Source organism: Camelus dromedarius, chromosome 1 (genome assembly GCF_036321535.1).
Source record: "Camelus dromedarius isolate mCamDro1 chromosome 1, mCamDro1.pat, whole genome shotgun sequence".
NCBI classification, from domain to species: Eukaryota; Metazoa; Chordata; class Mammalia; order Artiodactyla; family Camelidae; genus Camelus; species Camelus dromedarius.
In genome coordinates this window covers 118,636,564-118,653,069 of record NC_087436.1, presented here as the reverse complement: position 1 = coordinate 118,653,069, position 16,506 = coordinate 118,636,564, and the positions used below count along the sequence as shown (strand labels likewise).

Sequence of the window (16,506 nt, the reverse complement as noted above, 5' to 3'; positions counted from 1 at the left end):
GGATGTGGTTCAGCCCCTAGTTGCTGAGGTCTGAGTCTCCATTGTTTGCCCAGGCTTAGATGCTAACTCTGCCATTTGCTAAAGCCTCTGCCAGGTACCTCCGTCACACTGAGACAGGAGGGAAGGGGACAGGGCATAGCCTTTAAACGAATGACGCAGCAAGTGAGGATACAACATAAACTCGTTAAAACCACCTCAGCCCAAGATGGGGGAAAAATTCAACTTCCAATGGACCTTGAGGCCCAAGGTGGCAGAAGATGTGACTCCAGGTAGACCTTGAGCCTCGTTATATGCTCATTATAACGTACTGGCATGCTATTGGCACTCCTACAGGCACCATGACAGTTTCAAGGCTGACCATAAAAGGTCAAAAAGTGTGTGGGGCCCAATTCCTGGGAATCCCCACCCCTTCCCCAAAGTCGTTGGAAGAATCCTCCCACTTGTTAGCCCATGAAATAACCGCACCCAAAAAAACTAACAGCCTCATACGTATCTCTCCGTCTCCCTCTGTCTCCCCTTTTGAGGCACCTGCACTCTGTCTATGGAGTGAACATCTCCCTGAATGCATCTACTCTCACTCTACTTCAGCTCGCTCTTGAATTCTTCCCTGCAAGAAGCCAAGGACCCTCACTTGGCAGGGCGCATCCCAGGGGCTCACGCAAGCCCTGGGGCACCACCATCCCCTCATGCCCCAGTTTCTGCAACAACGCTAGCCCTGTGGTGGGTATTATTAGTTTTTACTGATGGGAAAACAGAGAGTGATTAAATATCTTGCCCAAGATCACAGAGGAAGTAAGTTATAACTCCCTTACACTTTATCATCTTGACTGTTTATTAAAAAACCAGGCATGATTCTTTGAAATTAATTTGGAGAAGCTGCTTAAAATGCTTAATACACTGATTCTGGCTTATTTTATTTGCATCGTCTATTTACTGTAGTTATTAAAACATCCTGTTCATTCCTGTTCATTCTCTCTTATCACTTTTGCAGGATTGTTATTTGTCTCTCATTCATTCATTCTCTTATGCCTGCACTCTCCCCAAACACACACACACAGTGGGGTGCTGGAGATGGCTCCCCCTGGCTGGCCAGAGCTGCTCGTGGACATCCTAGTAGCTCCTCAGTGACATCCCACTGGTGGCTTGAAATCAGTCATGACGGGAATATTTACACCACAGGAACTGACAGGTGTAAAAATCAGGTCTGTTTTTCTGAGAGCCACTTAACTTGTACCAGCTCATCACTGTGGTTCTCCTCCAGACAAAGCTGGGCCTTTCCCCATCTTCTCCCACCATTCTAATGAAACCGTGAGACAGGAGGGGCAGTGGGAACCAGACTCAGCCTATCTGAAGAGAGGCTTCTCTGTGAGTGGACACTGTGCCTGGCTTTAAATGCTGTGTGAAATATCCCTTCAACGGCTTTACACACATTCTAGCAAGCCCCATTGTTACTCCACTCAAGGATGAATTTCTGTGATATAGTGATTTAATAAGAAATGTGTATTTGCTCTCCATCCATTGTTCCAGGCACAGAGCTCCTAAAATTCTTGGAATTTCCTAACTGTTGAGATAAAGATGGCTTTGTTACGTTAACGAGATGATTTCTGGGAAACCCCTGGGTAACCTAAAAGGAGGTGGGGATTGGTTGCCAGGGGAAACAACCACGTGATTAGAGGTTGGAACTTTCAGTCCCACCCCAGAGATCTGGGGAGGGGAGAAGGACCAGACAGAGACTTGGTTCCATCACCAGCGGCCAATGAGTTAATCAAACATGCCTATAAAATGAAGCCTGTTAAAAAACAAAATTCAACTGAGTGAAGTTAAAGATCTAATTGGCTTTATTCAGGAATTCATGAATCAGGCAACAGCCCATCTAGCAAGCAGAAACGAGCTCCGAGCAGCTGTACAGAGCGGAAGGCTTCCACAGACAGAGGGCGCGGGACAGGGAAGAAGTGGGCTTCCTCCTCTTCTGCAGGGGGTGAAGAGGTCTGTCGGGGGGTTAGCTCGCTGCTGTGGACCAGGAAACTCCAGACTAACTGCATTCCTGGGGAGGCTGAAGCTGCGCTTATACTACGTATTGGTTTGCTGATGTGGGGCTTAGCACAAGTGACTCCATTTGAGGCCTGTTGTTTCTTTTTAATAAGTCTTTATTAAAAAAAAAAAAGATGAGTTCACAGAGTTTCCGAGTTGGTGAACCAGAACTCATCCATGTGCCTAGAGGGTGGTGCTCTGGGGACCCTTCTGGACCTCTCCTTGGGCACCTCATCTGTATCCTCTACAATACCCTTTATAATAAGCTGGTAAACATAAGCAAATGTTTCTCTGAGTTCTGTGAGCCCCTCTGGCAAACAAATCAAACCTAAGGGGAGGGACATAGGAACCTCCAATTTGTAGCCAATTGGTCAGAAGCACAGGTAACAGCACAGACTTGCAATTGGCATATGAAGTGCGGAGCACCCAGTCAGCGCCTGCTGAGAACTGGAGAATTACTTGGTGGAGAAATTCGATTGGAATTTCCCGATAGTCAGAGCTGTCCGGTGAAACAGACTTCTCTGGCACAGAGGTGAGCTCCCCATGAAAGAATGTATCCAAGAAAAGTCTGAGCAAAATCTGTCCCAGGTGCTTGAGGGAAATGGGGTTTTGGCTTTGAGAAAGGCCAGAAAATTCCACAAACTCAGAAGGCATAATAGAGGAAAGAGACACAGCAGCTCTGGTGTAACATCTGTCAGAGAAATAGGGACATGGTATCGTTTTGAAGTTCAATAAGGAGGCACCAAAAAAAAAAAAAAAGGAAGAAAGAAAAGAAGCAAGCAAGAAAGGAAATAAGCAAGAAAAGAAAGAAAGAGAGAAAGAGAGAAAAGAAAGAAAGAGAAAGAAAGAAAGAAAGAAAGAAAGAAAGAAAGAAAGAAAGAAAGAAAGAAAGAAAGAAAGAAAGAAAGAAAGAAAGAAAGAAAGAGGGAGGGAGGGAGGAAGGAAGGGAGGAAAGGAAGGGAAATGTGAGCAGCTTGAGGGAAGAGACTTTGTTTCATCTCTCCCTGACACCAAAACACCAGCACTGGGCACGTGGAAGGCTCTAGATGGATGCTGGCAGGGGATGAGATAGAGAAGTTATCAGTTAGGGGTCTGGGAAGCTCGTCCAAGCTCAAATTTATTGATCAAGCTGGGTGATTACGGTGGGGTCACTTTCTGTCCGGAGGTCTGCTGCTTCACCTAATTATATAAGGACTTATTTTAGATGACTTCTTGAGAATAACTAGTATTCTAATTAAAACACCATGATTCACACCAAGCCTGTTTATAGCATAAGGTGGATAACAAACAGACATCATTTAAATAGAAAAATTAGTGGCCAGATGGAGCAGGTTGAGAAGATTCTTAAATTTTGAAGACTTTTGTTTGAAAAAACAAATCATGCATTTTACATTTGATTCCCTTTACCTGCAAGAAAATGCTGCATATTCCCTGAGGAAATATGTTGGAACCGGATTGCATTCATGAGAATCACATTAAGTTGATCCACATTTCATCTGTGCTTTGTCAGCATCCGCCCAGTTCAGCAGCAATTTCTCATCTGCTTGGGCCATTTCACATGCCTTTCTCTCTGGGTCCTGGAGTCTGATAGGTTTTGTTTAAAATCCCAACCCCACCACATACCTGCTGCAGGATCTTGGGTGAATTTCTCTCTAAGCCTCTCAATGTCCTTCTCTGTAAATGGGGATTCAGTGTGGCGGTACCTGTCAAGGGCTCTGGGCAGTAGCTGACACATAGTAGGTGTGGTCCAGGATTTCTCTCCTTGTAACTCTTGGATGGATATCAGGTTTTGCAGCTGCTGGTCCTCCCAACTGGAGCACTGGGCTCCCCTGGACAGATGCCCCTACAAAGTCCTCCTCACCTCTGCTTCCCTAGAATCCTTTCTCCATGGTCCTGATTGGCCAGTGGAGTCCAAGGGTCATTCTATCCTGTCCTGTAAGTTCCTGAGATCACAAACTTTGCATTTATGGAAGTCCAGAGCACTCAGCCCACTGTCCAGCATGTCCAGGGGGCCAAGCACCTTCTTACTTGTCCAAGCTGGACTTCACACTCAGATGAGAGACACATGAGAAAGGAAACGATTTCTGGCCCAGGAACTACTCCTGATTGACTGTTGGTGGAATGGAAGCTCCTATTCCCCAAACACCAAGAGGAGAATGGAGTTGAAAGGAGAATCCACTGAACGTGCCCATCAGTACCAGGAGCACTTGCCCTCTAGGACGTACACATTTATTCCACCTCTAGGCACCTAACATTGCTTATGTGACCAAGGCAAGTTGCATTTGACGTGCAAGGAGTTTGTGTGGCTGCTGTGTGAAGTGGAAGGCTTTGAAGTTCAAGAGACAAGATAAAAGAGGCGGGCATGGCTGGACATTCCAGTGTCCTGGAAGTCTTTCTAAGGAGCTTGGCTTTATCCTAAGAGCAGAGAAAGACAGAGAAGAAGCAAGGAAGTGATGCGATCAACTTTCTAGTAATCTGGCTGCTGTGTAGAGTGGATTGGGGTGGGGCAGCAGGGAGCCTGGTTAGGAAGCTGTTGTACTGGTCCAGGTGAGAGATGGTGGTGGTCTGGGCTGGGGGAATGGCAGCACACAGGAAAGAGAGGAAACAGAGATACCAGGTCTGTTCTTCCCAGGTGTTTTTTTATCTGTGAAGTAGGTCAGTCCAACACTGCTTTGATTTACAGATCAGAGTGAGAGAAAGGGCAGTGACAAGGTGTCCCCAAGTCTGACCTTCTCATCTCCTCTACACATCCCCCCGAAAAGGGCTGCGTGACCTCCGGTGTTAGTGAATGGTGTCAAGGCCAGTCACGTCTGTGTTGGCCCCTCCTGTCAGAATGCATTCTCTCATTGATGAGCTCTTGTCTTCACAAAGGTCTGGAACTAAATAGGGCATGGACTAGTGTCCCCATTTTTGCCCTCATTTTCTTATACCCAAGGGCTTCCCTTCTCCCTGTCATGTGGTTGTCTCGCTGCCTGGGATCTCCGCCATTATCTGCTCACACATTTGCTTCCCCCAATGGACTAGGAGGTGAAGCCGCAGCCTAGTCCTCTCCAACTCCCTCGGGCACATGAATGCCTGCTGTAGTTTTACAGAATTGTCAGTTCTAAGATTGGAAGGGACCTTAGGGTCCACTGGTTATGCATTCCTCCAAATGCAGGGGTCCTCTCTGATTATCCCCACATCTGCAGTGCAGTGAGCACACTGCTGCCTCCAAGAGGCTGTCTGGATGTCTCAGTCTGATCACCTTCTTGATTCCTTTCTGTGACTCTCCGCGGCCACTGTGATTTCTGTGAAGGCAGCATTCCATTCTGTCTGACATTAGTTTACTGGCCTGTTTTACTCACTCAACTGTGAGGCCTTTGAGGACAAGGATGCTCATGTTCTGTTCATCTCAGCATACCCCATAGCCTTGAACACAGCACCTGGCATAGAGCAGGTACTTGATAATGAACAAATGAGTTAATGAATGAGTGAGATAGTGGTTAGCTCTTAGCTCTCATTGTTAGAAAGTTCTTCTTCGCCCTCAGCCTAAACATGCCTCCTGCTGACCGCCACTTTCTGAGCTGAAGTCCATTCATTGACTCCACACAGGATCACACTCTCCTCTTCCCCATGGTGGCTTCTTACCTGGTAGAACCACAGCAACCTGCTTTACATTCTCCAGACATATCAACCTGTTCCTGCCAAGCTGGTTCTCACCTTAAGCATGTTGCACGCACATTTGCCCCTTCTGCCAGGGACACCTGATTCCCATTTCTTTCCATGGCTGGACATTCCTTGTACTTTGGGTCTTAGCTCAAATATCAGCTTCTCAGAAAGGCAATTTCTAACCACTCAATCTAGAGTAACTCCCCCTGCCCCCTCACTTTTTTATTTCTCTGCCCTGAATTCTGGGTGATTTCCTCCAATTCATCTTCCAGTTCACTAAATCTCTCTAGCTCTGTGTCTAACCTACTGTTTAATCTGCTGATTGAGGTCCTATATCAGTTACTCTACTTTTCATTCATGTAATATATACGTGAATATTGGAAGCATTCTTATTTTAAAATCTGTCTTAGAAATCCTATTACATGTAATGTCCCACAGGGATTTCTTCAATTTATTGTATTGGCTGATCATTTCTCAGGAGTTGAGTATCTTTGTAATTGTTGTAATTTTTAAGATGTAACTCTCTTAGGAATTATCGTCTATGAGTGACCCACATGGATTATGGAGGTGACCCCATCATGCTTATGAATCCTGGAAGGGTTGTTGCATTAATTCCTTGATGAATGCAAGATCAAGGCAAAGATTTGGGCCAACCTCATGCATGATGTAGGCAAGAGATGATGATTTCTTGTGTTTGGTACCACTCACCTGCTTCCAGTGACGTTGACTTTACTTGTCTGCTTTGTCTTCAGACTGGAGCGTCACCCAATGCAGTGGTACCCAATGCCAGGTGCTGCATGCATGAACTTAATGTATAAGAACCACCCAGTTTAATGCATGAATATGGGACTCATTGAAAATACAGATTTCTGACATATACCTCCTGGGTACTGATTCCATAATTCTGGGGTTGAGCCTTGAAATCTGAATTCCTCTACAGCTATCCATGTGACTGTGATGTGCAGGGAAACTTAGGTACCAGTCAGCCTATAAGCTTTCAGGATTGGAACTGGATTTATTTTTGTCTTGTTTATTTCCTTCAAATAAAAAGATTAAAAGCAGCTTACAGGATATGTGTAAATACATTTTGAAAAGCAGACCTAAAAACCACTTACACAAATAAATAACCTAAGCAAGTGAGATCTGACTTTATTTACCCCAAGCCTGGAGACACACAGGGTAGCACTCTGTTGGTGTCCTTACCAACATCCTTACCCTGAATGTGGCTGTGAGCGACGTGAGCCTTTGTTACCCATCTCAGGAGACCCTCAGCTTTAAAAGCCCAGCTCAGTGAAATCAATTATGGGAGCAACAGTGGAACTGCAAAGAGATGCTGCTCTTCAGTGGGGTTTTAGTGTTTCTGGGGTCCCGTCAGTAGACTGTCAGATCGCCCAGACACACTGATCTGGCAACATCCCTGAAAGCTCCTCTTGACAGACTGATCTGCCTTGCTGAGCCCTCCCAGCTCATGTTCTCTTGCACCTCTTGGCTTCTGCCCAAGCCAAGCAGTCTTCTGTTTCCTCTGCCCAGAAGACTCCTGTTCATCCCCAAGGCGCCACTCACATATCACCACCTCCAGGCAGTCCTCCTCCTCCGCCTCCTTCATTTCCTTCCTTCCTTTTGTCCTTCACTAGTTAAGCCCTTATGTCTCAGCATTGCACTACAGCCCCCCAGTGTCTGTTCATCTCAGCATCTGCCGTACTTGAGACCTTCACAGCCCCTGTGTCCCCCTCCCTTGTCTAGTCTGTCTGCACTGGCTGCTTGTGATCCCTTCCTGTCTCCACAGGACCTTTGCACAGGCTGTGTCAGTCTTCTGCCTGAAACGCTTCTCCACCCTCACATTCTTTCTGTCCCCCAACTTGATTGTTCCTCCATCTCCACCTGCCGTTGTCTCATTCTGCCATTCTTCACATCTGGGACCTAACATTTCTTTCGTGATTCCTAGGTTACCCTCTGTCTCTTTGACCACACAAGGGCTAGCACCCTTTGAGAGTCTCATGAAAACTAGAAACCCTTTCTGTACAAATACACACGAATGCTTCTTCACCTAAAACTCCCATATTGTTTTAAGGTTCAAAACCACCCCACATAAAGAGGCATTGTTCATTAAAATTCCAAGCTAAGATTCTTTCCCAGAGACAGCAGCTGGTGAACTGTGTACAGATCTCATGACTGAAGCCCACGACCTATAGAGATGGAAGGGGGCCTCCATGCATCTTAAAGGCTTGTGTGTTCAGATGTGTGGCTTCATGTAGATGCCATGCTGGTTGATAGGATCTCTTTAAGAACTCATCTCCTTGTTCTTCTGTGGCAGAAAAGAAGACAGCACAGAGCCAAGCACAGCAAGCTGGAAAACAGTCGCACCCCTCCCACCCGACCAGTGGAGCAGAGGTGGCCCCGTGACTCGTGATGCCTTCCAGGAAGCTGAGCTACCAGCCAAATGATCACCTTCCTATTTCAAGTCACTCTTGAGAACGTCTCTACTCTGTGTGATACCAACCAGGGGGACAAGAGGGATGGCTGTTTAACTGTCAGAAGCCCGTCTGTATTGGCACAGGCTGGTGGCAGGAGCCTAGAGCTGGAGTCCCACAATCCTGGCTGGCTCGGCCACCCCTACGCTGTGTCCCTGTGCATTACTAACCTTTTTCGAACTCCCACTTCTTCATCTGTCTGAGGGGCCTAACACCTTCTTGACAGCTTCGTTCTGATGACCAAATGAGCTAGTGGCTGCTCTGAACGCCAAGATGCCTCCCACGGGTCAGGGATCATTGTTGTTTGTAAAATGTGATCCCGTCTCCTTTCGCTCACCGTCTCTCAGGGGTGCACTCCGCCGGAAGGACCCATCACACTTCAGCTCTACGCAGCTGCCACCCAAGATGGGTGAGGTGGGTGGGGCCTGGCAGAACAATGGCTTAAATGAGGCCTTGATGTTACAGAGCTCCTGCAGAGCTCGCCCCTGCAAAAAGTTGTGCATTTCCTTTTCCTAAAGAGAATCTAGAGAGGATTTCTCTAGATTCTCAAATGCGATTGGGACCCCCAGGGGTCAAGCACCTTGAGTCTAGGGAGAAAGGACCTTATTAAGGAACCAGAGACCCAGCTGCGCCTCCTACTGGTCAGTGACTTTGAGGCCATCCTTTGACCTCTCCAGGCCTCGGTTCCTCATTTTCAAAATGGGTGCAACCACGTGCCCACCAGTGCTCCTCCCAGCTCGGACATCTGGTGAGTCTGCAGCCCCTCCCTGCGTGGCCTCATCCATCAGAGGAGGCTCTTCCTGATGCAGCGAACATTGGCTGGGTTCCTACTGTGTGCCAGGGTCTGGTCAGCTGGGAAGGTCCCAAACTCAGCCTCCTTGCTTCCAGAGTAAGTGGAGAACTCTTCTTTTCTGAATATAAGTCAGTTCAGGCAACTGTGTCCGCGGATTTCCAACCCCCCACAAACAACCAAAGCACCCCAAATTGCCGGAAGTACTCCCGCCCTGTTCCTGCTCGTCTTGCCCAGCAGGGAAAGAGCATCGTGGTCCAGCCGCTCCGCTCAGACTGAGAGGGTTTGCTCCTTCTCAAAATACTTCCTTGTCCACTGCAGGGCTGCAAGGCCATCTCACTCGGGCAGCCAAGGGGCTAACGGGGACACCTGAAGTCGAAGCATCCCCGAGAAAGGCAGGATGAAAAGCAGGCTGCGCCTGGTGCCACCCAGTGAGCCGTGTTCTTCCTTGCTGGGAGGCAGCGGTTGATGGCAAGAAAGCAGCTGGTGGATAGGGTCTGCCCTGAGGTCTGGGACTCAGGCTGGGCTCACCCGGCCCCATGACCCACGGGATTGACCCCAGAGAGGGCCTAGTCTACAGTGTGCACATGGGCAGCCCTAAGGCCAGATTTGGCTCACAAATATGTCTTGTTTAGCTTCTGTTTTTTGGGGTTTTTTTAAGTTCTGGTTAAAATACACTTGGCATAAAATTTACCATCTTAGCCGTTTCTCAATGCCCAGTTCACTGGCATTAAGTACATGCACATTGTTGTGCAACCATCATCACCATCCATCTCCAGAGTTCTTTCATCTTCCCAGACTGAAACTCTGTCCCCGTGAAACGTTAAGCCCCTGTTCTCCCCTCCCCCAGCCCCAGCAGCCTCCATCCTACTTTCTGTCTCTATAAATTTGACTCCTCTAGGGACTTCCTGTAAGTGGAATCATACAGGATTTGTTTTGGGGGACTGGCTTATTTCACTGCGCATCATGTCCTCCAGTTTCATCCATGTTGTAGTGGGTGTCAGAATTTCCTTCCTTTTTAAGGCAAAGTAATATTCCATTCTTTGGATGGACCACATTTTGTCTACCCCTCTACCTGTCAATGGGCATTTGGGTTGCTTCCCTCTCTTGGCTGTTGTGAATAATATTATGAACATGGGGGTACAAATACCTACATTGTATTTATTAATATTCAGCTAGCAAATAACATTTAAAGCCAAGAGATTTCTCATAAACATCTGGATTTCTGGCTTCTCTTGGAAAACCAGTGGATCTGGCAACACAAGGTCTTTAGCTTCATGGTCGCACTCAGAGCTGAAGGAGGACAGCCACTCCCTCCCCCTCCAGCAGGCACACAGCCTGAGCCCCTACTCCCTCCTGGTCCCCTCCTCGCTCACCACCTCACCCACCTAGTCTGCCCAGAACTTTCCTGTTATGGGTAGAAATACGGATGGGTCTTCCGGGTGGGATGGTAATATGTCTGGTGTCACCCAGGAAGGACCTGGACTGGGTTCTGGTTCCACCTCTGCCACCCACCTGATCCAATAGCCTTAACCTTTCTGATCCTGTGATTCTTATTTTGGAGGAAAATGAGAGAGATGGTACCTTCTCTGGCAGCCTCATGGAATTGCTGAGACAGAGGAAGGGGACATGAGGTGACTGGAATGTGGAGCTGGGATATGAGGGGCTTATTAACAGCACAGGCCAATCAGGCAACTTAGAATTTGGGAGTCAGTTTCTCCATCTGCAAAATGGGGAAAGGGACCATGTCTCCCCCACGGGGTTATTCTGAGAATTAGCTGACCCAGAGAAGGTAAAGCATCGAGCGGATGCTTGGCACACAGCAGGTGTTTCCAGTCATGTTACTTTGTAACAGGTGAGGGTGACATTCAAGGGCTCCAAATCCCCTTGGCTACAGAGCACAACCAAGCAAGAGACGTGATATCCTGGAGGACAGCTGACTACAGAATCCATCAGCCTGATTTCAGAGCCCTACCTCCGCCTTTCACCTGCTAGGACTCCGGGCAGGCCAGCCACCTCTCTGACTGCAGACCCTCAGCTGTTAGATGGGGCGACGCCCCAGTTCTCACCAGCACCAGGGGAGTCAAGAACGTCAGGTGCCTGCCTGCCACATAGTAGGTGCTCAATAGAGTTTAGTTCCCCTCCTTCCTAACCAGACGTCTCCCTCTGAGGTGAAAAGGATGGCATGTTTTCCAAATAATTCCCCCCAAGAAGGAAAAATGTGGTTTCTAGCCTCCCCTGGAGCGCTTCCGGGTACGCGGGTTCTTGGGGTTGAGGTGTGTCGCTCACTGGGCTCCAACCAGCAAGCATTTACTGAGCCTCACTAGGTGCTGGGCTCTGCCACAGACCTGGGTTACAGGAGAGAACAAACAGACCAAATTCCGGCTCTTGGGGACGCGCTTTACGTTAATCAGTCAGTCAGTCAATAATTGCTCATAAAGTGTCTCTTCTGAGCTGGCTTTAGGTAGGGCCCTGGCTTCACCTTCAGGGCTCAGCTCTGTTGCTGGCTATGTGCTGCCTCCGGATCCGGGCCCTGTCTGCTCCTCCGCCAGCCCCAGGCGGCATGCTTGTCCTGGGCCCCTACCTTCGCCGACCACTGGTATTCCCACCCACTGTGCTGCTTCCGTGACCTCAGTCCTTCCCAGTGTCCCTGCGGGAGGCCTCTGAGCCCCTCTGGGGCCAGTGAGGCCCTCCTGAGGGGAGCAGTTAATCCTCCCGTGCATCGGAGAGCTCAGAGACCAGGTGTGGCCCCGGCAGAGCCCTGCCTCCTTGCCTTAAGGCTTTGGGTGAAACAGGAAGGTGGATGGAAAAGGAAATTTGTCAATCTTACCGTTGTGCATAAATGTATAGGATTCGGCCTTCATCTGCTGGAGAGCGGAGAGACCACCTGGTGTGGGAGAGGGATTTGCGTTTAAAACTGAAGCACTGGCCTGGAGTCCAGGTCCTGCAGCTTCTTAGCTCCGAGGTCATGGGAAAGTCATTTCTCCTCAGTTTGCTCACCTGACCAATGGGGCAGTAAAACACCTGCCTTAGCACCTGCTGGGAGGGCAGTACATACATTGGGTGCAGAAGAACTTTGCAGACCAGTGTGATGCATACACTTTCACGTCCTTCATTCACGTCCTTCATACAATGCATATCTGCTGTGTACCTACTGTGTGCTGTTATGAACAAGGCGGTCTGTCTGATGACAAGGTCTCCAGGCTCAGGAAGAGAACTGCTTGTCAGATGGTGGTACTGTGCCTTCGTAGATTGTGATTAGCAACAGCCAGCAAGTTGGCATGGCAACGTTTCCCTGTGAACTGCTAGGCAGTGTTCTTAAAATAGGTTCACCAGAGGTGCGGCAGCCACTGAGGCACGCGGAGGCCGCGCGGTCCAACAGCGCTGCAGATGGCGTGGGTGGCCGCGCTGTCGTGTGCGCGGAGTGGTCATTGCCACGGGCCTTCCCAGGCAGGCCGATGGCGCAGTAAGTATGGCGACAGAGCCGGAAGCATCCGTTGTGAGGGCTGGAGACCTTGTTTAGTGTGAACAGCCCTGCCATCCCCCATTTTACAGGAGGGGAAACAAAAGCCCAGAGAGGTTAAGTGACGTGTGTGGTCACACAGCTTCTTGACTGTCGACGGAGCTGAGTCGGGTTCTAATGTCTTAAGCAAAGCGCTCCCACTGTGCCTCCCATGCGTGTTCTTCTGATTTGGAATTCTAGATCTGGGTCTGATGCAATTCATTTTCTAATGATTACCATCCATATGGCATCACTCAGCAACGTTTATTAGATCAAAGGCTTTCCCCACATTTCTGCCTGGGGCAGCCCTGAGTCCCGGGCTATCATGAGAACTCACCTACTTCTTGGCTAGCCTGAGATGATTACGGTTTAATCCATCCCTCCACATCCCTACCCTAGTTTCCCAGGGTGAAAATGAAGCAGCAAAGCTGATCAAAAGTTTATGAATTACTTTGTGATGAGATTACTGTATGAGCTTAGTCACTCGTCACTGCGGAGAACAGGGAGCCCAAGTCCTTTAAAAGATGTATTCCTTTCTTTCCATTTGTGTTACTCAGCAATTTATGGAGTAGACTTCATAAACTTGAGGGGGACGATTTTTACCTTCAGGCTGGTGACCTTCTTTTAAGAGATTCACAGCTCTTGTCTAATTCCAGGGTGAAATTCCAAGTATGGAATGAGAAGTTTCTTGAGAACTCAGTCAACTTCTGAGAACAGGGTGCTAGACATTTCAGACATATTTTAGATATTCAGCCTCTTTTTCTGCATTGACAGTGCCTTGCAGTGAGAAGGGATCTGGGTTGGGAGTCAGGGGGTGGGTGTAGCAGGAGCCCTGCCACACTGTCTCTCTAAGGATGCACCTGTGTGGTACAAAGGTTGCACTCCATGGTGATGATTCTTCTCCCTCTTTGCATGTTGGACTCACCTGGAGAGCAATTAGAAATCCAATGCGCAGCAATCTCTCCAGGCCACTTAGGTCAGATTGTCTTGGGTGGGTCCCAAGCAGGGGTCTTTAAAGAGCCCCCCACTGATTCTTTAATGGGCAGCCAGGGAGAGAACCGCCAGACTGGAGCCTCACAGAACTTTCGGTTCTCCCACCCCCTGGGTTAATGAAAGTCCCAGATGCCACCGTGGGTTTCTTTTTTTCATGTCAGACTCACATTTATTTTTGCTCCTTGCTGGGAAAGAGCAGTGTCCTCAGAACTGACAGGAGGAAACTTCCTATCTCTGGAATATTTTTGACCCTGAGATGGCTTTGTAACTTGACCTTTAGAGGCCAAGCTGATGAAACTATGAAAACGAAAAAGCATAGCGTGCTGTAGCGTTCAGCTGTGCCAAAGCAGAACCGGATGCCAAGCCCTTGGTGGCCAATCACAGAACGGTGACATGAAGATTCAGATTATACAACTGAGTGACACAGTAGGCACACGAAACCAATTTCTTGGGAACAGTGGCTTACATCTTGAAATCTTCCAGAAATAGATATTCTAAGTCCACTATGATATATAAAGCCACCAGTTGTGTAAGCAAATAGAATCAGATTTCTATTCGGCACTTGCACCAATGGCCAACTGTGTTCCTATCTGGCTTTGAAATAAATTCTTTGGAAATTTTTTGGTACCTTAAGGAGGCGGAGAAGAAGAAACCTCTGGGGTTTGCTCATGTATTTATTCCTCTTTCTTCTTATATGAGAATGTCTAGAAAAGAGAGAGTGTGTGCCTTGGACCTAAAACTGCTTTTAAACAGTCAATAGGCTTAGGATGGAAGGATTGGGTTTTCTTTATCCTATTTGATTTTCCCTAAATCCGACTCTGGTTTCAGCAAGCACAGCTCCCATCCAAATCTGACGTCTGCAGCCTTGGTGCAAATGTTTTACACAGAGTCACGGGAAGACTGATGGCAGAATTGCTACCATCAAAATCACGTTTGCTTCAATAACATTTTTTTGTCTTTGAAAAACATCATCAGGCTATGCCCAAAGGTGGGCTGATGAAACCTTTATATGGTGGTGGAATAGGGGAAGAGAAAGACACACGGGTAGGGTTGTTTAAAAGGGGGGGAATCTTTGGTATCAACTCTGTATCAATATTTTCTTTTTAAAGTAATATAATACAATGTTTGCAAATATGACACTGAAAGTGATGGGGACAATAAATATTTATGCTGTGATGTTATAACTATTAACTATTAGACTTTGCATTGGGACAAGGGCAAGTTCTGCCTCTCATAGAGACTGGAGAATCGGTTATGGGCCAGATACATGGGGTTCCAGCCAGGACTTTGCGACCAACTGATTGTGCAAACTTGGACAGTATACTTACCTCTCTCTGTCTCAAAGTCCCCTGCAGAAACATCAGGGAAGGTGTGAGCCTTAATGAGACAGCACGTGGTGTCTAAAGCACTCAGCACGTGTTAGTGCTCTGTGGATGTTGAGAACCTCCTCTCAACATTTGGAAAATGATGCAGACGCACTTCAGTGCAACAGTGGGGCATGCACCACCCATCTGAGTTGGGCGACTAAGACGATCTCCCAACGTTCAGGTTTGTACAACCAACTTTTGCTGGTGAGGCAGGACAGGGACTTGGGTGTCACTGGCAAAGGCAATGAGCAAGACTTGAGTGTTCATTTTGGCAGAACCTCCCTGATCTCCTCACTCTTCCAGGTGGAATCCTGGGCAGCTATCACATGAGAGCTGTGAAGCACAGACATCAATTTGGAAATTGTGTGCTTTTGCACTAGATCCCACATGCACAATAACGTTACCCCTTGCAACTGCATGAATCTCAAAGGACTCCTATATTATATGTCTCTATGAATAAACACAGGGTCAGAATTTTGGCAATCCATGCTCTGCCCCTCCCTTCAGTTACAAGCGTTGGTTCCCATGGGAATGGTCTGGCAACAAAGGCAGACCTCCCTTCCTTTCGGATGTTCTTCAGTGGGACGCTCTCTTGGGTTCTGAAGCAGCGGCTGTCCCCAGACTCCTGCCTGCAGCAAAATGAACAGAGTGCTCAGTCCTCAGTCCTCGGAGACGCCCGCCAGATTCTTGACCCGTTGTGAATCTGAATCAGGCTCCACAGTCCCTTCTGGGTTTTCGAGATTTGTAATGATTGTTCAATCTTGTGTAAAATAGGCTGGCATTTTCTCTTGTTATCAAGATGTATTTTTCTATGTTAGTTAAATGTATAATTTGTGTAATTTTGTACATTAAAATGTATCCTTTTTCACAATTAAAGTTTTTTTCCCTTTTGAATGTTTAATTTATTGACGGTTCATTACAAGGTGCTGTCGACCCTGGCCCAATACAAAAAGGCAATTACTTCAAGCCTCTTTGATCATTTGGAATAAATGATCTTCTCAGAAGTCAGATCTACTTTGCACAAGTAACAAACTGATTTCCTGTACGATCCATTATATGCCTGTATTAGTTTACTATTTTTGCTGTAATAAGTTGCCATCAACCTAGGGGCTTACAAGAACACATACTTATTATCTTATGGTTCTGGAGATCAGAAGTCTGAAACAGGTCTCACTGGGCTAAAGTCAAGGTATTGGCAGGACCGCGTTCCTTCTGGGGGCCCTAGGGGAGAACTGGCATCCTGACCTTTTCCAGCTTCTGGAAGCTGCCTGCATTCTTTGGCTCAGGCTCTCTTCCTCCATCTTCAAAGCCTGCAGCATCGCATCTTCAAATCTCTCTCTGCTTCTGTTGTCACATCACCTCCGCTGACCCTGACCCTCCTTCTTTCCTTCCTCTTCCACTTCTAAGGACCCTGTGATTACATCAGGCCAACCTGAATAATCCAGCATAATCTCCCATCTCAAGACCCTGAGCTTTATGACATCTGCACGTTACCTTTTGCCGTGTAAGGTCACATACACACAGGCTCCGGGGATTAGGAGCTGGACAGCTTTGGGAAGGGGGCATTATTATGTTACCACAGTCCCCCGTGAACTGATCTGGAGGCAGCAGAAAAACAGTAAACATTTTAGAATCAAACAGGCTTGAAACTGAACTGTACGTCTGCCGCTTGCTGACCACATAACTTTAGGGAGCTTGCTTTCC

General features: G+C 47.7%; 1 protein-coding gene across 2 annotated transcripts in view; it reads left to right on the top strand.

The window, feature by feature from the left end:
* Window positions 1-8,611, top strand: part of C1H4orf50 (chromosome 1 C4orf50 homolog) — a 109,163-nt gene extending 100,552 nt beyond the window's left edge. For both annotated transcript variants that reach the window (XM_064488204.1, XM_064488196.1), the window contains one exon: window positions 7,994-8,611. In XM_064488204.1, the coding sequence (XP_064344274.1) occupies window positions 7,994-8,089 (96 nt within the window). In that variant the 3' untranslated portion in view covers window positions 8,090-8,611. The remainder of the gene's footprint in view (window positions 1-7,993) is intronic.
* Window positions 8,612-16,506: the final 7,895 nt, after the last annotated feature.